The 23,368-nt window shown below is 44.5% G+C and overlaps 3 protein-coding genes and 1 long non-coding RNA gene across 20 annotated transcripts in view; 1 reads left to right on the plus strand and 3 right to left on the minus strand.

Annotated features, from left to right (window-relative positions):
- SNAP47 (synaptosome associated protein 47) overlaps positions 1-1,695 on the minus strand; it is a 30,350-nt gene extending 28,655 nt beyond the window's left edge. For 6 of the 7 annotated variants that reach the window (XM_074867158.1, XM_074867343.1, XM_074867062.1 and 3 more), the window contains exon 1: positions 1,647-1,685. The gene's annotated coding sequence lies outside the window, so the exon portion shown is untranslated. Of the gene's footprint in view, positions 1-1,646 lie in introns of all 7 variants that reach the window. The other variant, XM_074867250.1, reaches the window with a different exon arrangement.
- Positions 1,696-1,778: 83 nt separating this feature from the next.
- JMJD4 (jumonji domain containing 4) lies at positions 1,779-10,169 on the plus strand. 3 transcript variants are annotated; one of them, XM_074868793.1, is made up of 8 exons: positions 1,779-2,131; positions 2,393-2,798; positions 2,913-2,999; positions 3,587-3,752; positions 4,890-5,015; positions 5,709-5,976; positions 7,174-7,320; positions 8,175-10,169. In XM_074868793.1, exons 2-8 carry the CDS (start codon positions 2,696-2,698, stop codon positions 8,484-8,486), a joined length of 1,209 nt encoding a protein of 402 aa, XP_074724894.1. In that variant the 5' UTR covers positions 1,779-2,131; positions 2,393-2,695; the 3' UTR covers positions 8,487-10,169. The 3 variants fall into 3 exon arrangements, with proteins under 3 accessions (XP_074724894.1, XP_074724712.1, XP_074724803.1); XM_074868611.1 differs by having other exon boundaries at positions 2,393-2,999; XM_074868702.1 differs by having other exon boundaries at positions 1,779-1,861; positions 2,393-2,999.
- Positions 4,099-10,420, minus strand: LOC141943484 (uncharacterized). Its single transcript, XR_012628980.1, has 2 exons — positions 10,283-10,420; positions 4,099-4,502 (listed from the first exon to the last, which is right to left on the minus strand). It is a non-coding gene; the product is annotated as an uncharacterized LOC141943484 (long non-coding RNA).
- Positions 10,421-10,918: 498 nt separating this feature from the next.
- Positions 10,919-23,368, minus strand: part of ALS2CL (ALS2 C-terminal like) — a 50,174-nt gene continuing 37,724 nt past the window's right edge. For all 9 annotated transcript variants that reach the window (XM_074867841.1, XM_074868022.1, XM_074868294.1 and 6 more), the window contains 11 exons: positions 22,013-22,140; positions 20,580-20,753; positions 19,906-19,999; positions 19,170-19,327; positions 17,655-17,723; positions 16,499-16,672; positions 15,601-15,643; positions 15,105-15,166; positions 13,901-14,050; positions 12,749-12,845; positions 10,919-12,276 (listed from right to left, as the gene is read on the minus strand). In XM_074867841.1, the coding sequence (XP_074723942.1) occupies positions 12,205-12,276; positions 12,749-12,845; positions 13,901-14,050; positions 15,105-15,166; positions 15,601-15,643; positions 16,499-16,672; positions 17,655-17,723; positions 19,170-19,327; positions 19,906-19,999; positions 20,580-20,753; positions 22,013-22,140 (1,221 nt within the window). In that variant the 3' untranslated portion in view covers positions 10,919-12,204. The remainder of the gene's footprint in view (positions 12,277-12,748; positions 12,846-13,900; positions 14,051-15,104; positions 15,167-15,600; positions 15,644-16,498; positions 16,673-17,654; positions 17,724-19,169; positions 19,328-19,905; positions 20,000-20,579; positions 20,754-22,012; positions 22,141-23,368) is intronic.

Genomic DNA, 23,368 nt, shown 5'->3' on the forward strand with positions numbered 1-23,368 from the left:
TTTCTCCTCCTTCGTGGTTGAAGTTTCCATAAGGTTTCTATCTTTGGTGGTTTATTCCCAAAGCTACCATCTGGCAAATGATGAGTTTAACGCTCCTGTGAGCCCAACAACCGTCATAATAAAAATGCTCATAAGGCCCATCAAGTGACTCAGCCCTCTTTTTTAACTGAAGGCTTAAGATGCAGTTCCACCAGGTTTCTAAGTCCACAATTCTCCAAATGATGCTACATGACACAAAGTACACAGGGGTGACCCTCCAAGAGGTGCAGCAGGCAAATACAAAGTACCTCTTTACTATGGCACACAGAGAAATGTAGTGCCCCTTGTCTCAAAAGATCCGCATTGAATAGCTCAAGACTGAGGGGCTTCTCCACATCAACATGTTTCCATCCTTCTATGGAAAAAACATTTTGATCCCACTCCATTTCTGACACAAAGCAACTTTACAGAAGATCAAAGTCCCACCAACCTCTCCCAAATACATGTAAGTGTGGGATCGCTTCAGTCCCCACCCTTTAACCCACGTTAGCCCCTGCAGCACCCAGGTTAAACCTCATCAGCCTTCCTTTCAATCCTGATGCTGTCTCAACCTCTTTAGCCCAAAACACAGACACATCTACACTTCCCAAACCTTTCTCCCCTGCACTCCTAGGGTGCCCTGCCCCACCTCAGGGGTGAGCCCTCATGTGTCCCCCTTCCTTCCCCCCACAACTTGCTCCCTTTTCCTTCCCCAATGCCATACCCAAGACTATTTCCTTACCTCAAGCTAGAACTCCTCCCTCCCAACACTTCCATCCCTTTCTTTTCCTTTTTCCCAATACAAAGACACTTATCCCTCCTCCTCACCCCAAACACAAACACAGCCACCTGCTACACCAGATCTTTCCCCAGTCCCTGTCCTCTTCCCAATGCCAGCAGAGCTCCCATTCTTTCTCTAGTCCTACTCGGAAAAGCCATAGGTTAGTCACCCCAAATCCTCCCCTCCCTCACTGCTAGGCCAGGCTCCACCACAATCCTCATCTCTCCCCCTGCCACAGTTCTAGGGCAAACTGGTCTTGAGAGCTCTCTGATCTCTTCTCCCTGGTATCCAGTGATAGGTCTTACAGGAACGGTTCAAAGCTGTGCCACAGGAAGGTTTAGCCTGGACATTAGGAAGCATTTATTTACCAAAAGGGTGGTCAAACACTGAAACAGGCTTCCTAGAGAGGTGGCTGATGTCCCAAGCCTGTCAGTGTTTAGGAGGCGTTTGGACAATGCCCTTAATAACATGCTCTAACTAATGTCAGCCCTGAACTGGTCAGGCAGTTGGACCTGATGGTTGTTGTAGGTCCCTTCCAACGGAAATAGTCTATTCTATTCACACCCCCACACCTTCCCCAGGGCCAGACCCACACTCCCTCTTCGTGTCTACCTTTTCCCTATCTCTAAGTCAGATGATACCCAAATCCCCATTCCCCTCTAAGCCAGACCCCCATCCCCATTCCTCCCTCTAGGCCAACCCCCAACCTCTTCATCTTCACCCTCCTCTCAAGTTTAGGCCAAACCACCCTTCGCACACCCCTACCCAGACCCTACCAACCTCCACCTTTCCTCCCAGCCTCCCCCGTGCCCCCACGCCCCCTCCCCAAGCCCAGCCCCGCACCCACCTCCTCCGACGCAGCCCCTCGGCAACCCCGGCCCGTCGCTCCGCGCCTGCGCCCGCCGCCCGCTCCTATTGGCTGAGCCGCGCGCGGGTGCGCTCCCCTTCTCCCCCCCCCCCGGGTCCCGCCCGCCGAGCGCTGAGGTTCCGCCAGCGCTCGCGGGGGCCCGGCCCTTCCGCCACCGCCGCTCTCCCCGGGGTCCTGCCCCGCGGGCGGCGGGGGTGAGTATCCATCCCCCGCTGTCCTCTCGGCTTCCGCGGACGCGCGGGCGGACCGAGAGCCCGACGCGGGGACGGCGTGTGCGGCGCCCTGTAGCGTCCGGGTCCCCCCCGGAGCTGCGTGAGGCGGGAGCCGCCCCATGGCGGCCTCTGTTCTCGCTCTGAGCGCCCTGGTCTCCCCTTCACCCCCTTCAGGGGGTGGCTCCCCTCTCCCGAAGCCCATCTCTGCAGGGCATGTGGCCTCATTTGCCCTCGGGCCTCTTCCCTTCCCAGGTACCTCTCTCTTATTCACTATTATTTACCTTTTTTTTTTTTTTTTTAAACCTGTAATTTCTGTCTGGCCCATAACGAAAAGTCTGGGGAGGGTGGGTGGTGCCAGAGCTTATATCATGTCCTGACAATGGGGCGAGCTCCGGTGCAGTCTCTGGGCTGCAGCAGTTTCCCAGGACCCCCAAACACTTCCTTCTCTCCACCCCCGCAATTAATTCATTTAGCAGGGATATCCCACTGAATTTAATGTTTCTGCTGTTTTAGAAGGAACCAGCCTTCGTTGGTCGTCCCCAGAGAGCGTGGTCGCCCTAGCAAGAAGGTGACAAGGAAAAAGCAACATCTTCACCATCCGTAGGGTGACTCTGTTGTCAGATATCCCACCAGCATTAAACTTTATAACCTATGGAAGATCCTAATTAGCCCAATGTGGTGGGATGCACCCGCATGACTTCTTGTTTTACCTCTGGAAAATTTATACTTTCCTGTGAGTTTTCGTGGATTTAGAGACTCAAGTCATGTTTTCAAGCAGGTTTTTTTGCCATAGCATAATGGGATAGCAGCTGGTCAATGCTGTCTTGGCTAAGCCAGGAAGGGTATCCAGGCTGCATGGACAGGGCAACATTCGCCTGTTCCACTGCCTTTTTTCGTGACTACAGCAGTTCATCTCAGGGTGCGTTCTGCCTCCCCGGAGGACACGTTGACTTTATTGAAAAAGTAGAATCATTCACCTACTCAGATTTTTTCCGGGATTATTTGATTCCCAATCATCCCTGTATTTTCTCAGCTAAATTCACTGAAGACTGGGGCAGCAGGAGAAATTGGGTCACTTGGGATGGAAAGCCTAACTTTGATCACCTTCTGCAGAAGTTTGGTAAGTCATGGCATTTTTAATACCTAATTAAAACGTGTATGCTAAATGACACACCTTATTTTTAATCTTGGGAATAGAACCGCTAGACAAATCCAAGCAAATCCAGACTTTTTTCTAAGTTAATACATTAATTTTCTATACTTACTCACACTATGTTTTGAAATAAAATAAAAAGCGTTGTATAATTTAACCATACCAATTTATATACCTGCTTAACATTAACCAGAAGAGCAGCGGGACACTTTCCCCAGGCAAGGGGAAGGTATTTTATAGTTACAGAGAAATATCTCTTCAGGCTGTAAAGTATTACAATATTTAAGAGGAATCAATACCCCACTTCTGATGTAGTTTAAGAGGAAAATTCAGGTCACGTTAGATAAATAACTTCTGCTCAGATTCATGTTCGCCTAGAATGATGGTGTTAGGAGTGAGAGCTGGGGTAGGGATTGTTGCTTCATGTGTTTGTACCGTACTTGGTGTTATAGGGCCCAAATATTAGAGGCTGCTGCAGTGGATAAGGTTAAGGCAGTTCAGTTTCAGCATCACTTATTCTGTCCCTGCCTGTGCTCAAAGAGTTTATATTTCAGGAGAAGCTGTAGTACCTGTAGCCAACTGTGATGTCAAGGAGTACAATTCTAATCCAAAGGAGCAGCTCCCCTTCAAGGAGTATATAAATTACTGGAAAGAGTACATTAAAAATGACTACCGTTCATCCCGAGGGTGCCTTTATCTAAAGGACTGGCACCTGAGCAGGTAAGAGAGTGCTGTGGGAACCCCTGCATGCCACGCACAGCAAAGAGCTGCTGCAGAGCCTTAATGCTCATTCTCTAAGGACTGAGTGTTCAAACGCCACCAGTGCTGTTTGTAAGCACGTGCCCACCAAAATATCAGTGTTAGACTGCACTGTTCTTGGGGTACTTCACACGACAAGATCCTTAAACAGGTCATTGTTTCCTGAGGGAGCTGACATTCTTGAGCGCTTCCCTCTTCATCTATGTTCTAAATGACTGTATGTTATCCCTGTGGAAACTGTGTGCCTGGAACATTTGGCTTTTGTTTGACTGCTGCAGTGCAAACCTTACTTCTTAAAAAGAAGGGGAACACTTCTAATTATGTTTAATTCGGTGAGCATGTGTGAGTTATAATCCTTTATTATCCGTTTTCTTTTCTGTTAACCTTCCCAGTTGTTAAAGTTCTCTTCACCCTGTTCTGGCTTTCCTTCTCCTCCAGTCTGCTGCTTGTGAGGTGGATGCCATTCCCTGTGTCTGTGTAGGCTTTTATGTCTCTTCACTCAAATCTCTTCTTCCTGAAATGTAGCTGACTCTTAATCCAAATTTCTTGTGATCAGCTCTTGTTTTCATTTTTGAGTGTGCCAGTGACTTACAATAGAGGAAGTTTGTCAGTCTCTGCCTCCTCGTTTGTCTGCTTTCCCAGACACCGGTGCTGTGGCTTGCTGCAGAAAGTCTGCACATGCAGCCTGAGATGGGAAAGGGGCAGCAAATCCTGTGGGAGAAGGCCACACGCTTGTCAAAATCCCACAGCCTGGCTTCCCTCCTAACCCCCACAACCTCAACCTGTCATCCAGTTGGACAGCCAGTCTTGCCGGTGTCTCATCTAAAAAGAATGTTTATTAGGAACTGTCTTTGCCATAATTAGTTGTCTCCCAAATAGCAGTTAACCCTCACAGCTTTCCCAGGAGACAGAAAAAGCACTATTGCGTGTGGTTTACATACAACTCAGAGTTGTCAGTGATATAAAAGAGTTAGCAGCTAAGGATTAATGCCCTGCTAGAGACCTGATTTGTCTTTGCATCTGAGTTTTGGAAACTGAGGTAGAAGGAGCAATGTTGCATTTTTCTGAGACCCATTTCCAACACATTATCTTTTTAAGAGCTTTCCCCGAGCAAGATGTTTATACAACCCCTGTGTATTTCTCATCCGACTGGCTGAATGAATACTGGGATGCTATAGCTGTGGATGATTACCGGTTTGTCTACATGGGACCTAAAGGTTCATGGTAAGGCAGTGTGGGGTTTTTTAAGATTAATATTACAGGGGATTATCACATTGTCCTTCAGAATAACATCATGCTGCAGAGGCAGTGTGGCCGTACTGTATAGTGGTGTACCTGAACCCAGCCAGTCTTGGTTCTCAAGCAGCTCCTTTGGTTCTGGATGTGAGCTGTCCTTATGCAGCCAGCTAAAGTGCTTTCGTGCTTCAAAAAGCCCTTAACTGTACCCACAGAATCTGAAAAACTTGACAGCTAGCTCATCTAAAGTTTTAGAGCAGAAACTCCTTGGGGATCATCAGCCACTTGCAATTTGCAGAGTCAGCAGGAGCCTTGGAGGGGCGCTGATGTGTTGATCAAATATTTTGCTGGTGAAAATTTAAGCCCAGTGTTAGTGATAAAGTTGCATTTACAGTATCCTCATCAGTTCACAGGAATCTCCTGCCAGTGAGGTATTTGTGGGGCAGATTCAAAACTAGCTGATGGAGAAGCACAGAGGCCGTAAAACACCGCAATACTACGTAGATATAGTGGCCTTTCAATATTTAAAGCAGTCAAAAATAAATTAAGAGGCTGACAGTTTGGGATCGGGTTTGCATAGTGAAGGTTGATTTCTGTGTGTATGTCTGATTCTCAGAGAGTTTAGTTCATCTAACAGCTTTTAGGCGCTGTCTTTACTTAAAGCTCTGATTTGCCCCACAGGACTCCATTCCACGCTGATGTCTTCCGTTCCTATAGCTGGTCAGCCAATATATGCGGGAGAAAGAAATGGCTGTTGTACCCCGCGGGACAGGAGGAGTACCTGAAAGACCGCCATGGCAACTTGCCCTTTGACGTGACTGCACCTGGTCTTCAGGACAGGAGTGTTTACCCTCGCTACAACCAAAGTCAACCCCCTGTTGAAATTGTGCAGGAAGCAGGGGAGATAGTCTTCATCCCCAGTGGATGGCATCATCAAGTTTACAATCTGGTAAGATAACTGATACCAACTTTTTTGTAACAGAGAGAGAGAGAGAGAGAATGACTCGAGCATGTCCAGAGAAGGGCAACGGAGCTGGTGCAGGGTCTGGAGCACAGGTCTGATGGGGAGTCGCTGAGGGAACTGGGGGGGTTTAGTCTGGAGAAGAGGAGGCTGAGGGGAGACCTCCTGGCCCTCTACAACTCCCTGAAAGGAGGGTGCAGAGAGGGGGGATGAGTCTCTTTAACCAAGTAACAAGCGATAGGACAAGAGGGAATGGCCTCAAGCTGCGCCAGGGCAGGGTCAGACTGGCTCTTAGGAAGGATTTCTTTGCAGAAGGGGCTGTTGGGCGTTGGAATGGGCTGCCCAGGGCAGGGGGGGAGTCCCCATCCCTGGAGGGGTTGAAGAGTCGGGTTGACCCAGCGCTGAGGGATCTGGTGGAGTTGGGAACGGTCAGTGTGAGGTTCATGGCTGGGCTGGAGGAGCTTCAAGGGCTTTTCCAACCGAGATGATTCTGTGATTCTGTTAATCAGGCAGCAGGCTTGAATCAGATCAAACCTTTATTGCCACAGCATGCTGTGGGTACCAAATGTCTAATTGGGCTGCAAAAAGTTTAGAGAGATTCATGGAGGAAAGGTCTATCAGTGGCCACTCAAGATGATGGCTAAAAGCAAGCCTGAACTCTTAAGCTTCTTGAGTCATTGACCACTAGAAGCTAGAAGAGTGTGCAATTGAAGATGATGTCTGCACCCCCTTTTCTTATGCTTTTCATCATCAGATGTTACTAGTCACTGAGAAATAGGATGCTAGGTGAGATGGACTTATGGTAAGGCTGTTAATCTTGGTTTCTAGCTGTAAATTGTAATTTAGTAATGGAAAATGCTAACAAACTGGTCTTCATGATTACAAGCCAGAATTAACCACCTTGTTCCTTTCTTCCCACCACCTTCTCCCACCTTTGTGCTCTTAAAATGTGTGCTCAGACAGAGCAACTAGAGACATTTGTCAGTTTACTGAGTGAAACAAGATCTGATTGTTCAGGGACATTAGAAAGAGGCAGCCTTTCAGCACGGTGGTGGTATTGATGCCAGAGAAGCATTTCCCTTGCTGAGAAATACGATTTTACATTTTTCAGCATCAGTGATGTTACATCTGTTTTCTTGCACTTTCCTACGTAAAGCCTAATAACCATTTGAATTACTTCTTCAGGAGGATACCATTTCCATTAACCACAACTGGGTGAATGGCTGCAATGTGGCTATAATGTGGTGCTTCCTGCAGGATGAATTAGCAGCTGTCCAGCGGGAAATCAGTGAGTGGAAAGTCCCTATGGATGATTGGCATCTACAATGCCAGGTATAACGACACGATGCTGGCTGCCTGACTCCTTTATTAGAGGATCATACATTTTAGGGGTGCATTGCACCATGTTGTTAGAGCTCTTAAGGCACAAAAGTCCTTATCCTCATACTTGGGATTAGTACTTTTCATAAGTAGGAACTGGTGATAACTTCATTTTGCAGGAAATCAAATATTACTTTAGTAAGACAGGGAAGGGCTTGTGCCAGCACATATTTACTATGTCGAGGAGGTTAGGACGTTGTCTGAAAAACTAATGCTTCAACTGCTCTTCTTCAACCGTCAAGGTTAGCATTAGTATTGAAATCAATCCTTTATGTAATATTTATATTCCCCTTTATAAAATAAAGTGGTTTTTCATGTAAACAGAAGAATTGATAAGACAGACCCCATGCAGAAGAACTGGTTTGAAGATATTCATGATGAAACAGCAAATCTGAAACAAGCAAAATTAAGGTGAAGGTGGCAGCCAGTTTCTGTGTCTGCAAAGTGATGCTCTCAGAACACGTAACTCTACTGAGCAGTGTTGGATGCTTCCAAAATCTTAAGCGTGAAACAAATGTAAAGCTTATTTCTGGAGGCTGTTGCTGCTGCTAGGTTGATAACCTTCAAAAATGGTTTCAAAACAATGCAGTCATTTAGTACTTGGAAGAAACAGGGTGTTGCTTTTGGGGCTAGTGGCATTTCAAGTAAGGTAAAGAATTTTAGTGCCATGGGGGAATTACAAAAATATGATTAAACGTGGTTACTTATGATTTCAGATAGTTACTAGCTTGATAAAATATGTTTTTGTAACTCTTACTATAAAAGAGAGTTGTTTCCATTTCAATGCTGGTTTTTTTTCCCCCTAGTTGATCATGAAGTCTTGCACGGGTATAGACTACAAGGAGTTCTACAACTTCCTCAAAGTTATTGCAGAGAACAGGATTTCTGTCTTGGAAAATGGCCTTGATGATGAAGCTTTGGCAAAGAACACTCCAAAAGCTGCCATTTCCACCTTGGGCATGCTGCATGCAGTGTTTGATTTAAAGAGGACTGTGAAGGTGTTAACATCATTGAGTGCTAATGAAGATTTCAAGAAACTAGACCTGACGTCACTTTCTCCACCTCCGGAGGCATTGCTCCACCACTTGAAAGCAGCAATAGATACAGCGCTACTCTAACTTCCTGTTTATTCAGTTCTTTGTAAAATGAACCTTTTGCAAAATGGGTGTTTGTAGAAGACTGACTCCTCCCTGTTTAATAGCTGTACAAAGAGCCTTAATATAGAGTGGGGAGAGAGTGCATTCATAACAAGACTGAGTACTTCTTAAGTTGACAGCATTTGAGTATCTAGAGTAATTGGACAGGAAAAATATCTCGGATGAAGGAAAAACCCAAATCATGTTAGTATGATCTTATGAGCCCTGCTCGTGAGTGTGCATTCAAGGCAGGGCAACAGAAATTCTGTGGATCAAGCTTAGGTCTGTCCAGGCTAAATACTGAGATTGCAGTGGTCTGCACCATATTCCCTCTGCTTCTGAGACCACTGTATTCAGACAGCAAACCTGCACTGCAGACTCCAGCAGTTAAGCTCTGCTTTGCTTGGTCACAGCTAAATTAGTTTAAGACCTGTCCCACTTTCTGGTGCAGCTCAGATGATACTTTTTTTTTTTGTTAGGGGACCTGGCTTAGCTTCCCTTGAAGCCTGAGCTGGCTCAACAGCTGTAGCCTGGATGTGGAAGAGCTGACTGTACTAGTGTCCTGTACAGCAGTATCTCTCTAAAGCTGAAAGTCTTGGGTAGGGTCAGCCTTCATTGTGCTCCAGGGGCCTGCAGGATTAAATTTAACGTAATAATCAGGAAGCTGGAGTCCTGATTGCAAATTGGTGCAGATAGAAGATCTGCCACCAATAATTTAAGCATGTGATCCACCCAAGCTCAAAAGGAGGAACTTGAATGTACTCTCACATTTCTACACACTATTTCAAGGCGCAGTATTTTATCAAGCAGAGATTAATCAGGGAAGCTAGCAAATAGCCTCATATTATCTCCTAAAAAAGCCATGCTGTTAACACACCAAATAGCACTACTGCATGGTTACACAGCACAATTTGCAACGTGAATGCTACCCTTGGGCTAAAAGAGTATTGCCAGTGAAGTATCCCTCTTGCTTTTACTGGTTGGTGAGAAAGCCTAGAAGCACAAATGGCTGCACACTGTTAACTTAGCTGCCCCTTTAGGGCTTGCTTGAATTATAGCTCAAGAACCTCCTCAATTTTCAGCCAGATGACCAGTAAGAGCAACTACTAACCGTATGTTTAGAAAGTGCAATACTAGAAATCTTCAGTAGGCTGAAAAATCACATTGTTTTCTAGATAATCCTGTGGAGTTCGTACACGCATGCATTTTGCATGTCCTATTTTCTAGTAGACGTTCTGCATTTTGAGTAGGAAGGGGTACCTGAAATTAAAATCAATACCTAGAGCATGAAAGACTGCAGTATGGAGAAAACAGACTTTTTTTTTTTTTAACAGCTGTGACTACATCTCAGTGATTCAACCTTCTGGCAGGGTGTTTCTTTAGACTGGAAAACTGCCAGTTTTAAGCAACTCTGAAATTAAAAGTTCACAGCTGTTGCTTATGGCTGTTTGCATTCTCAAAGACAGGCAGCTGGAGCTTTCTGCCTTACATGAGTAAGGTGAGATCTCGTAGAGGTGAAGAACAAGGGTTTAAAGCTGACAGTGTATCGGTGGGAAAGCATGTTTTTTGGTCTTGTATTCGCCAGTCTCACTGCATGCTGTGCAACTGGTATTGGCACCAACCACTTTAAACACTGCAACTTTATAAAGGGTTTGCTTAGATGAACAGTAGCTTTCATTTCATGTCCCATGAAGCTGGAACTGCCTGGCTTTGCTGCGTGAAACCAGCAAAAATTCAAGTCTAGCTTTTACACCAAGAACCCAGTTGTCTCAACATACCCAGGATCAGTTTAGGCATGGTACTGTCCGGCAGACTCCATCCTCAGGTGGATGGATGGTGTGAGTTTGCTGTGATGCAAAAATCCAGGCAGCAGTTCTCAGGGAAGAGGCATCGTTTCCGCAGTTCGTTCCTCTTCCCTGCGGAATATAGTTAAGGAAGGAAGAAGCTAGACCAGCATGGTGGCGTGGCTAAAGAGGTGTTCAGGTGAAGGAATGTGGGTCTCAACTACTCTCTCCCGCTTTCTCTTCACCTGAGCTGTCTCTGCACCACAGCATCTTCAGCTCTGAAGGTGTGTAACAGCCCTCTTTCATAAGGCCTGCTGAGGCTTAGTGTGATCAGTGCCAGACAGTGGGGTAAAAAATAGTAGTTTAATTGCAGGAAATAAACTTTTAAGCCACATTCTCCTTACTGATTTGGCAGGGAACAGAAGCACAAAAACTAGTTTTATTGATTAAGTCTGTCTTACAATTACATTAGGAAACTAATTTGCAGTTCAAATTCTCCTTGAGAATTCTTCTTGAATGATCAAGGCAGTAAGGGAGCCACATATTTTCTAAAGTTAAAGAGAGGAAGGCAAATTCTCAAATGCCTTAAGACAGCAACAAGATTGGAATAAGAAGTATGCAAGCCTGGAATCTCTCTTAAAAATTAAACAGCTTTATTTAAAAACAAAGTTACTGTAAAACATATATTAGGTTACTCTCATGCCAATATATTAACTATTGTAATAAGTGTACTATTTATTAAAGCATAATACTTGTCATAAACAGGAGGAAATAGCTGTAGAGTTTTGTTTTTCTTCCTGAAGTCAAAGACCTGGATAATTTAAAATCAAACTGTAAAAAAAAAAAAAAAAAAAAGGCAGGAAAAATCTAGTTCAAAAGAGGTTTTGCTCTAAATATGCAACTCAGACAGTACTATTTTTGTCTGATGGGAACAGGACACCAAATATCCATTTGCCTTTTATAAAGGCAGAGTAAAACCCAGCCTGATTCTAATCTGCTTTGTACCCCACTGGCATCAGTGGGTGGTCTGTCAGCACATAGTTGTGTACCTCGGAAAAACCAGTGTTTTTGCAGCTCTGTCAGTGCAGAAAGCCAGGTGGTTTTATGTTTTCTCTCACCAGGATTTGAAGTTCCTCATCCTGGGACAACGTTATGTCCTTTCTATTGGGCACACATGAACCCCTGCAGAATTACAAAGCAGCACTAGTGTATTCAAGGTGCACGTGTGATATCCCTGAGATTTAACAGGAATCTGCAGGGTATAAATATACATACACTTTTAAGTATTATAAAACAAGGAAGTTAGTCAATAGCAGCTTTACGATGCATTGGAGAGGTATGGAGTTTGGCATAGGTAGGAAGAGGAATGGAAAAGCCTGCCTCTGAGGGATGCAGAAAAAGCCACCTCAGTCCAGGAACAGGTTGTTTAGGAGCATGGAGATGGCCTCTCCTGTCCATGCCACATTTCTGCCAACCAGAAACAGTCCTACCAAAATAGTTCTTGTGGTTTCATTTGACCGCTTTCTATAAAATAACCTCCCTTATGTCTGTTCACCAGTGCAAAACAAACACAACATCTGAGAGAACAGTTAAACCAGGTTTCAAGGCAGATTGCCGTTTGCAGGGGAGTGAAATAAAACTACAAGGCAAAAGAAACCTTGGCCACTTTCTGCAAAGAGATTCCCAAACACAAGCTGAGGTTGCGTCTTGAAGGCGTTTAGCCCAAAGCATCTGTATGTCTGTGCTTTATGATCATAGCTAGTCTAAAAGAAAACCCAGCAAGAAACCCTCATCTGATAAATACCCGTTCTTCCCTTAAAGGCAGCCAGAACAGCAGTGACATGATTGCTTCTTCATCCAACAGTGTTTGGTCAAGAAAGTGCATCAGGGAGGAGACTCCCTTCAGGTCCTTGGGCTCAGGAGCTGTGAGTCACATGGCAGTTCTCTCTTTGGTGGAGTCTCATCCTCTGTATGTGTTCGTAGCATGACTGGTCAAGGAAGAGAGTAAGCCATTAAGGAAAAATTGTGGGATTTTGGGCCAAAATCTGGTCTCTTGCACACAAAGCAAAGCTATACTGCCCCCCAAAGGCAGGATTAAATGTGCATTATAGAATCACAGAATCATCTAGGTTGGAAAGGACCTTGAAGATCATCTAGTCCAACCGTTAACGTAGCATTGGCAGTTTCCAACTCCACCAGATCCCTCAGCGCCATGTCATTCCTACTCTTAAACACCTCCAGGGATGGGGACTCCACCACCACCCTGGGCAGCCCATTCCAATGCTTATTGTTATAAATGAACAATAAGCATATTCTCTAGACTAGAAGGAAAATAACCTCCTGTGCTGGGCATATAAACAGCTCTCTAAAATTAAATGAGAGTATAGCCCATCAGGATCTCTACTATTCAAGAAAGGCTACTGCAACTTCCAGCTGTCGCTGTTGAAAACATTTCCTTACCTCCAGTGCTGTTAACAGAAAGTCATACAGTCCTCCTCGATTGGCGGGGTCCATCAAGTCTCTGATTAGATGGATTTCAGCTCCCAGGTGCTGGATTCTAGGAAAAAAAAAAAAAAAAAAAAAAAGTAGTCACAACTAGGACAAATCTCTGGGCACCAGTGTTTGTGGGCATATGTTTGAACTCAGATTATGGAGAGAAGGAGGCACGGATCTGGAAGTCCATTGCTGATTCCCTGTGCATCACCTTAATCTTCTGGAGGCTGCATCCTTGAGGTATCCAGTATGACTGGATCTCAGCAAAAAAGTTCAATCATAAGAAAATTTCAACGCCTCCATTTTTCAGTCTCACTTATTCCCCTCCTCTCTCATCTACAGTCAAAAGAGCTGACTAGCAAACAAAACTGTATCACCCAACATGACTGCAGGAAAAAAAAAAAACAAAACAACACAAAAAAAAACCCAAACCAAACAACCACTTCTGGTTTTCATGGCCCCAAGTTTAAACATTTCACCCTTGTTTGGAGACCAAGCATACCCAGGAAGTCAGTCAAGGATTTTGACTCAAGTTTGCCAGGAAAAAAAACTACGGTTTCATTCTACTGAATGTAAGCAGGATCCTGTAGTTACAGTGAAAGCAGCACAGACAGAGCCTCTTTGGCAGAAACATGTTACATTCACAGTCATTCCTACACAGGAAAGTTCTAATTAGTAGATGATCAGTGTTCAAGACCTTCCTAGTCTCCAAACTGAATCACAGTGCCCCACTGAGAATGGAAAATAGAAGATGTACGATATATAAATGATGCCTTGAAGGCATCAACAATTGGCCTTCAAAGGCTTCATGTTCGTATTTTCTACAGTAATCTGAGGTGCAGGTAAGACTGCATTTCCCATGACAACCCAGAACTATCCTCTTGGATAAGCGTTGGACACTCAGGAAGTCCCTGGGCACTTCATATCATGGCCAACACCATCACACCACAGCTGGCAGACAGTAGCACACAGAAACCCCAATACAGCTCAGGAAAAAGCACGTTAAAACACAAACCCCAGTTTTTAATTTAAACTATTTGGCCTGGAAACATGGCTATCCTTTCTCTGATTGAGGTATCACACAACAACGGGACTGGGAAATGAAAAGCTTCCACTTACTTTGCTCGGGATACAACATACATCAGTAGGGGCAACAGGTCATCCATGGGAAGCCTGTAGTCCTTCTCTACCACCCGGGACACTGTGCTCTCTATCTCCTCATACGTCTTCTGGAGGATCACCAGCTTCTCCCGGGGATCCACTGTGGTACTGTCAGTATGAAAACAGCCATGTCAAAGATGCTTCCTCTACACAGCTAAAGAGATAAAGCAGCAGAACTAAAAAAAAAAAATAATAAATACAGAGCAGACTGTCGCTACAAATAAAGTCCATCAGTCATCTCAAATGACTGCACCAAAAAAGAGTCAAGAAGGTTGTGCCAGGAGGCACCACCAGGGTGTAACATCATTCAGATGGACCTTGAGTCTTCCCAAGTCCTGAGTGTGACCTGCTCACCCTAGTGTCAGTCTTTCATTTTAGACAGGACTACCCTAAGTCAGTCCCTAAAATAAAAGCATGGGACAAATCACTTTGGGCAGTTCTATCAAGGGACTAGTAACAGTTGTCACGTTTGTAAGGTGGTTTTTTCTGCCCATAATGTCCTACAAAGGTACACGTAGCCTGTGCTGCCTTCCCCAGAAGAGAAGTCACATTGGCTTCCATAGGGAGGCTCTCACCAGGACTAGTGTACTTAGGGACCTGAGAGCTCCTGTCTGATGGATGTCACAACACTTCCCTGCTCCCCTTTAACTTCCCTCCCACTCGTTACTGAAGTACCATCTCCTAGGCTGGACTGACTTCAAGCCAATAAATCAAGCTGAGCTTCTTAAATTGACCTCTGCTTTGCTACATTAACATCTTGGGATGCCACACTGGAAGGATAACCCTCGTGGAGCTCCATGTGTCCAGAGCAATGGGCTCTCTCATGACCAGGCAGTCACAGCCAGGCCCAATTTGCTATGCACACTGACATGAGTGAACTCCATTTCATCAAAGTCAGATTTTGTGTAGGAATATCTCTGAAAAATTAAGTGGAGATATTAGCCCCAGGTGGGTTGTACTTAAACACGATCAATGTTGTCTTGATTTTTTGGGGGGACAAAAATAATTGTACAGATGTTACATTTCCTTTTAAACAGAAATAATATCACAAACAACTTTTCTTGCAGGCTGACCCAGAAATGCTTTTGTAAACAGGTGTAAATTTATGGCATTCCCCAGAAAACAGAAAATCCCTGGTTGGAGGTTATAGACAATGACTTACATCAGCTTCTGCAAACACTCTGTGGCAGACAGGAAACACTTGTCTTTGATAAGGGACCGCCTCTGAAAGGAAGACAAAGAGTTGTGCCTCTGTAAGAGTATCTCTCCAAGAGCCACCACACAGCTCCTCAGTGCTGGACCCAAAATAAGCATGTTTTCTGCCCAGAACAGAAGGCAAAATAAAGCTGTTGTAGACACTGCCACTCTGAACACACGCAGATGGCTACAGTGCCACTCTGAACACCAGTGTCTTTGAAACATCACTGAATAGAGCATTACAAAGCAATCCTATGCAAAGCTCATATTTCCATCCATGGAAATTCATACACAGTAGCTACAGACCATGACTAATCAACACATGTCATGTAGGTCTGATTTCTGAGTACAGTCTGCCCTGTGGTTACTTAGGTGAAGCTCCAACGTTAGCCAGCACCAACACGTAGCCCCAGTGCCATCTCACTAACACACCAAAGCTAGATCTTAGCATTATTTCTTACCTGGTTGGTTGTCAGGGTGAGATCTTTCAGAGGCCAGAGGTGTCTGGAAGGAGATTACAGGGAGAACATTTAGAAGGCAGATGTCCATGTCTTAACTCAACCCTTAGTCAGTTTTGACTGTTTTTATCTCCTCGTTTAAGGTGATGCTAAAGTCTTGTAGGTGCATGAGGCTGAGTTTGCTCCTCTCATTACACTGCTATAGGAAGAATTAATAGCTTAGACTCATTAACCTGGGTTCATTTTACCCACAGATGCTCCAGTAACAAACAATGGAGAGTTCTGGTACTTTCAGATTCAATTCTTCTCACTAAGTCTAGACTGAATCAAATTGCCAAATTGAGACTCTGGGTGTCCTACTATCCTCCTTAAGTCCTTGAGCTGTGCTAGAAAAGCTTACATGCCTCTTGAGTCTGAGTCATTGGTCCTCAAATATCATTTCTAAAGATGGATCTAGCTGCAGGAATGGATGAAGGAAACATCTGGCTCCACAGCCTTTCCCCTGTCTTGGAACTGTATGCCTACATTGTTACAGCAGATACCATTGGATGGACTATAGCCCTTCCTAAGACACATTTAGAAACTCTGTCTGATTGGCCCTGAACTGGAGCAAACCAATTGTTTGATGAGCTAGAAAAGATTTTTGCTACACAAAAATGGAAATTAGTATAAATAATAGCAGCTTTCCACTAGTCAATGTTGTCCTTCCAGATAGTACTGCAGGCACTCCACGACAGGACATCCTCTGGCAGGCTAGGAAAAGCTTCAGTGCTACAGCCAATGATGGACCCCGGAACAGGTTATATGTCCTTTCCTCTCGTGCCATCAGAGCTTTTCCTGGCTGCTACCTTCCCAACTGGTGTCACGGGGTTGCATCTTGGGATGAAAAAATGTCACCTACTTCTGCACATCCAGAAACTCTAGGAGCTTGATGTCAGGAAATAGACTTAGGTCCACAATCCCTTGGCAGTAGAGATCATCTTCTCTCTCATGATAGAGCATGTAGAGCATGAAAAGCTCAGGGTAGAAGCAGGGCAAGATCAGCGGCAGGACCACACTGCATGCCTTCTCGTCACTGTGGCAGAGAAAAGCAAAGTCCTACAGTGAGACCTATAACCTTGAACCACACGGCACACAACGGAAGAGGCAGCTTTTGAGACTGCAAGGTGTCCTCCTTGTTCTCCCCTCCCTCCACCTGCAAGTTCAATGTCACAGTTGGACAGTAGTGACCTCTAAAACACTCTCATGCATGCGCTCACGCTCACAAGCTGAAGATGCAAGTGCCTCTTATGCTGTAGGACAGGACAGGGTAGTGTTTCTCTACAAGATCTCCTTAGTCACTGTGAGAAACCTGGAGCACCTATCTCCAGCTGTTCCTTCTGAGTGGTATAAGTAAAGCATTTGTTACTTCTTAAAAGACAAAATTACTTCAGATAAAGCCCTTTTCCAGCTGCTTACCATTCCACCAACCTCTTGACTTCGTTCATGTGTGGATGGCTGCACATTACAGCAAAGAGAAATCCAGACCAAATGGGGACAGCTGAACAAAGATGCTTCTTCCCATCCCCAAAAACCCTAAACCTGGGTCTCACACAATTATTCCTACCTTCTTATTCCAGGAACATCATGTCTTCTACCTTCTCTGCCACATTCCCCACATTGTACTCCCTATTTCCAGGCTTGCCTTTCTCTCAGTGCTGATATGGAAGTCACCATCCCCACAATGAACAAGTTCCTGTGACTAATGCAAAGCGCGTGATAGGGCTGGGACTGCTACCTCACACACAACCATGTTACTGCACAGTAGCTCGTGTGGGTAATCTTGCACGGCTCTGTACCACACACACCACCAACCCACCACTCTATTCTGCTACAGAACATGATTCGAAGCTGCTCTCATGCTTCAAGCAGAACTACTGAAAGCTTTGTGCTCAGAGACTAAGTGTGGGCACTAAACCCAACTCAAATGGACAAATCAGTTCAGCACTTAATGTATTTTAGAAGATGCCCCATATGTCCAAGCAGCTTGAGATAAAACAACAAGCGGTGACACATACCTTGTATCTTCATCCATACACTTTGAGGGCAGTTGGCCTTTCTGTTCCAGTGCCAGATGGAGCAAACCCCTAAAACAAGAGCAGAACCAAGGTTTAGTTCCCTTCCTCCTTCTTTTAAGGGTAATTTGTTATTCACAAGTGAGGAGCTCAGCTGTCCCAGAATCAAGTGAAGTATTATTAAAGCTCTCTGTAATCTTTGCAGTGTTGTTTCAGTAATCAAGTTCCACTATTTGGGGGCTTTCTCCATTACCAGCAGAAGCTGCCAGGAATGAATAAGTGTTTCAAAAATCTTCATAGTTTCTGAAGAGTAGAGTGGTCTCTCTGGAGATCCTAACTGTGGTCTGCATTGAGCACCATCTCCTTGTATTTCCACTTAAGGGACATGAGGTTTCATACCATCCAATTCTCTAAACCATCTGTGAACATTAGAGGATGTTCATACTCTGAAAAAGTAGCTTAGGTTTGTCTTGATAGTTCCAAGCCAAAACTTCATAATCTTAAAATGGGGATTAGGGAGAAGTTGCCTCTTTTTTGGTATGGAAGTATCAGCCTAGGAAACTTAGCCGGGGCACAGCAGAGCAAGGTGGGTCTTCCTCCCCACACTGCATCTGAAAGGTCTTGAGACATGAACCAAGGTTTCCAAGGTATGCACTGAGCTCAGAAGTGCCTTCACATGAACCAGTGCTCAGGGTGTCAGCTCTGTTGTACTGTTCATGAACACAGCTCAGATGGACTGAATCAAATCTGCCTTGTTCCCATCAGCTGTACTGCTCCAGGACACACAACCCCTCATCACAGAGCTGGCAGCCTTCCTCAAGCACACAAGGCTCCACTGATAACAGAGTTTTTTATCCAATATCTTATTTTTAAGGCAATACCACACTGAGTGCAGCTAGAGGCAGAGTTCCCCACCTCTGCCTACTGTGTCATTTCTTGTATCTTCTCCTAAAAGATATTCAAACAGCAACAGGACCCCAATCATGCCTTTGATCCAGTCCTCAATTACCCACACAACTGAAAACCTCATTTTACAGTCACTACCCACATCAGCCAAGCCTCAACGACGTGCTTACACTGCATGTTCTGAACTCCTGTTGAGTTGAGGCATGTTAAGCTTAAGCTATTTTTTATTCAAAATAGATATCGAACACCACTGTTGTGTGCTCTGATATACTTCACTGTCCTGGTTACTTAGTGAGGTTTCTTGCTCATATCTGTGCTCATCTAAATGAAGTCTTATTACGGGCAACAGCTCATTGAGCTACCATAACTCAGTGAGATTTAGTCACATTGAAGCCCCTGGATCATGTACTGAGCAATGGGCATAATAAAAGTTTTCTAGGTCCATATAACCTCAGTTACTGTAAGTAACTCTTTAACTACCACCATTCTGAAACAACTCTCTGAGGAAATAGGCTGTGAAATAAAGCAGCCCTGTCACCTGAAAAAGTGATCCCAAATCCACAAGCCCTCTATGCTCATACCCATTGGAAGGAGTCAGTGTGCTTGACTTACTGGTAAAACTCCCATATTTTCTTTGCATAGTACTTGACTTCCTCTTGTGCCATAGTCAGCAAGTGCCTGTTGGCCCCAATCCCAGAATATGTTGCTTGAAAAGCTATCGTCAAGGCCTTCAGCAGCTTTCCCAGTGGGTGCAGGGAAGACTTCAATGCCTACATGATAGAGAAAAATTAAATTTTACAAGTCAGCCCTTGCCATTAGTAGAGGATAACACTGAAACGCCACCCAACCTTCTCTTGTCAGCAAAGGAGAACAAGCCTAGAGGTAATCAACTGTAATTTTGGTCTATTTTTGCTGCCACAAGCTCCTCCCATTATTAGGCAGAAATGTGCTTAGTAGAATTGCTGTTCTGATGATATTTGCTGTGATATTCAAGAGAGAGCAAAGGCTGCTTCAGGGAAAGGCTGGTTGAGTGAAAAACAACTGCCGAGAGTGCATGGAAGGTTATTAGATATTTCCAGCAGCTGGTTATTCCCTGACACAGTTTGAGAACCAAGAGTGAAGCTTTATCATCACTTCCTGGCCTGTATAGCTGTACATAAAGTAAGTGTCCAAAAAGCATGAAGGATAACCCTCTTCTTCACAAGCATAGGTACTCACACATAATTTAGGGAAGACTCTTGAAGTCAGTGGCAATGTTATACGTGCTAACCGAAAGCAACGTAAAGTTGCTACAACCTGTGTCCATGGCTGGTGGACAGACATGGATCATTATGATTTTAAACTTTACCTTCTCTAAATAACTCTGTAGTGACTCCAGCTCCTGGTGCTGGACAAGCTCTTCAAGAATATCTTCTGTCTTCCAGGACACATCCTCAGTCCCCCTGAAAAATGAGAGGTGAGGACGGAAGATCACACAGTGAAGCACTGAGATCAATCCCAAGTGGTACTGCAGGTTGATACCAAGGGTGCAGTGAGAGTATTAGAACAAATGAATTTTTCTCTACCCTTTTCAATGGAATTGCCCCACTGACTTACAAAGACCTGTGATTATCTAAATTCATCACCTTCGGCTCGCCTTACAACCAGCCTCAGTTGCATCCTGCACATGCTTGTCTTATCTATTTAAAATATTATCTTAAGGGGAGGTGAGTTTGCTATGCATCAGCTGATGACGTCAGCTAGGCCTCCCCCAAATACAAGAGGAGGCAGCGATGACTGGGTCATGTGCAGATGCTTACACTTAATCAAATGAATCCCATCCAAGTTCTCACTTATAAGAATCAGTCTCAACAGCGCAACCTTAAATTCAGACTCAAAATTCATCCTTCTGTTTCAGGAGCAGGAACAACTGGATAATGCTTGGGTTTATAACTTTAACACATGGCAGACCCTAAAGTAAACCACTATCCCCTCTACACAAATGGGCTCCTCTGTCGCAACAAGGGCAGGCAATACTCATACTTTTGGCAGAAGAGGTACTCCTGAGATTTCCTCAGCTCCTTGCTTGTTTGTATGTGGAACCCTGTGAAAGACTCCTCTGTTTCTTCTTTGCAACCAGAATGGATGAACTCCAGGAACTGGTCATAGATTCCCTTCCATCTCTTCTCCACTGGGAACTCCTCGAGGCCCAGCTGACTGTGAAACATAACATGGCATTAGGTTTTTCTGTGTCCCTCCTCAATTATTTCAGACTTTACCTTCAAATATGGAAGGTTCTCCAGAATCAGATATTAACACAAGAACTATGGGAGCAGAGAAAGATGGCAGTGCCTAAATGGTAATTCAGTGAAAAGCAACTCAAGACTATTGTCCTGACAAGGAGATACTTTGGGTGAAGAATAATTCCTGGTGCATGGAACATCTATCATCTGAATCTTTGCTGGTGAAGTGATCACAGGCTTTCTGCTCCACTTATGGATGTTTCTAAATTTAGACTATTTCAAGTGAAAGCCTGCAGAAAAGACTGATGGCAAGAAGACAGCTGAGCAACCACCACCAGTAGCTATTGCTGCCTGAATAGCACAGGAAACAGGAACTGTTCCTGCAAAACAGATACCCTGCTGGACTGGAAATGTTTTGAAGAGGAAAGAAGAGGAAGGTACTGGATTTTGTGGGAGGAATTCCTCTCAGAGGACAGGCAGCTGTCTTTCCCAGTGGGACTCACTCATTTGGGTTAACCCGGCTGAACCCAGGCTCTCCACCCTGACAACCAGAGCATCCCTTTGCAGGGTTCAGCCCTCAGAATAAGAGTCTATACCAAAGGATGTGGCCTGATAGCTTCAGCTCAGCTTCTCCTGCCCTGCATTCGCACCATTGCCTGCCAAAGCAGCATCATGACTGGTGAAGCTCAAATCCTGGCTCCACAGCCTTCCTCCACATAAAGCACTACCCCGTTCAAGCTCTTCAGATCTTTATGTGCTGTGCTTCGCTTCTTGATTTTCAGTAGCTTTCCTACCTCTACAGTATCAGCTGGTAATATTCATGTAGTAGCACAGAGGGACAGGAAAGGAGCAAGTGATGCATTTTAGCAGCCCACCTTTGCCTGTATAGCTTCAGACCTGTGTGTACACACAGATACGAATGTGTGCGTGCGCACATACATGCACAAATCGCTGAACATGTTATGCCTCCAAAACTCTCTCCAGTCTGAGGATGGGAGTATGTGGATGGTGGCAGGATGGGAGTAGATTATCTAGTTTCTGCTTCCTATGTGACATTAAAATTAAATGACAAACTGTGCTCTCCTTTTCTCCTTTCATTGCATATAAACCAGTTTTTAAGATCAACTCTTTCAGGCAAGGACTGCCTTGATCCCTGTAGGGTTTGATCCAGTACTCCTCTAGGTAGAGTCAAAATACAAGCCATGACCCAAGAAGTCAGCTGTTGTTGCTCACACTTTGGTTATCCTGTCATCCAGCTGCTCGTTTGAAGTGTTCAGGATGCCGTGCGTCTGAAGGCCTTGGCCCGATTTGTTAGTAAAGGTTCCCTCCAAAATGAAGCCATTGGCAAATGACAGTTTCCCCTGCAATAGAGAAATAAAGGGTTATTCTGCCAAGATCTCATTAGAGAGAGGAAAGAAGCTGGACCGAGATCTCAAATTCTCTTTTCAACAGAGCCAGCTCCTGAAACGGCAACTAAGAACATCTTCCAGCATGGAGGTGCACATTTTCACCTTCCAAAGCAATAGAGTCATTAAGGTGGCAGTCACTGGAGAAAACATGTCCTTGCTATTGAATGACACACATAGGATTCTGGATGGGAAAGACTGCCACAACTGCAGAGTAAAACATTTACATTATGCTTTACAAATACCCAGTATCTTGAGTTATAAAATTTTCTGGCTTAAATTTGACAGTATAGTTATTTCTAACCTAGAGTGAACACACGAAACTTCAATTTCCCCTCTGTTTTTCCTCTGCTCATTAAAAACACAAGCAAGTTTGGCCTCACAGGTAAGGGGAATCACATGATATTCATCATAAATGCTTTCAATATGTTTGCTGCTACCAAGAAAAACCTTAAAGTCTCTTGAGGCAAATACAGAAGACATGCAGTAGCTTGACTCAAAATTAGAAGTTTTAATTAAATCCAATCCAAAGCCAAACAATATCGTAACTAGTCTGGCTTTGACTACTAGCCTGAAGCCCTCACTGCTAATAGCAGGAGGCACTCCATCTTTAAAGAACAGATTTTATAGACTAACCACTAAAACTAAACATTAATTTTGGAGGAAGCAGTATCTAAGCACTATAATCAGTTTCTGAAAAATCTACCCCAAGTCTTCTGGCTGAAGAAGATGACAAACTTTTCCTCCCATGACAAATGAGTAAATGACAGGGCTCATTTGTAATCATTACCAAGTGTCTATTGTGTCTATTTTGACATCCACTCATTCTGATATAACCACACACTTCCTGTCAGACTCATCATAGATTTCTGTAACAAGCTGGAGGAATAGTCTTCTCTGCAATGGGGCACTTTATGAGCACTTTGACCAGATATTTCTGTTAAAGATCAACCACAAAATGCTGAACATGTCAGTGCAGCATCCAGATTGCAAAATTAAGCTTCCAAGATCCCTCAGCTATGTTTTCCAAGATCCCTCAGCTATGTTATCATCTCGGTTATGTTAGTGTAGTGCTGGTACTGCAACTCTGCTTGGTTTATACATCATTTCCTGTGTTCCCAAGCACTACAAAGGCTAAAACATTTGTTCTAAGAATACAAAAGCATCCCAACAGCAGCTGTGA

This window comes from Strix uralensis, chromosome 1 (genome assembly GCF_047716275.1).
Source record: "Strix uralensis isolate ZFMK-TIS-50842 chromosome 1, bStrUra1, whole genome shotgun sequence".
NCBI lineage: Eukaryota > Metazoa > Chordata > Aves > Strigiformes > Strigidae > Strix > Strix uralensis.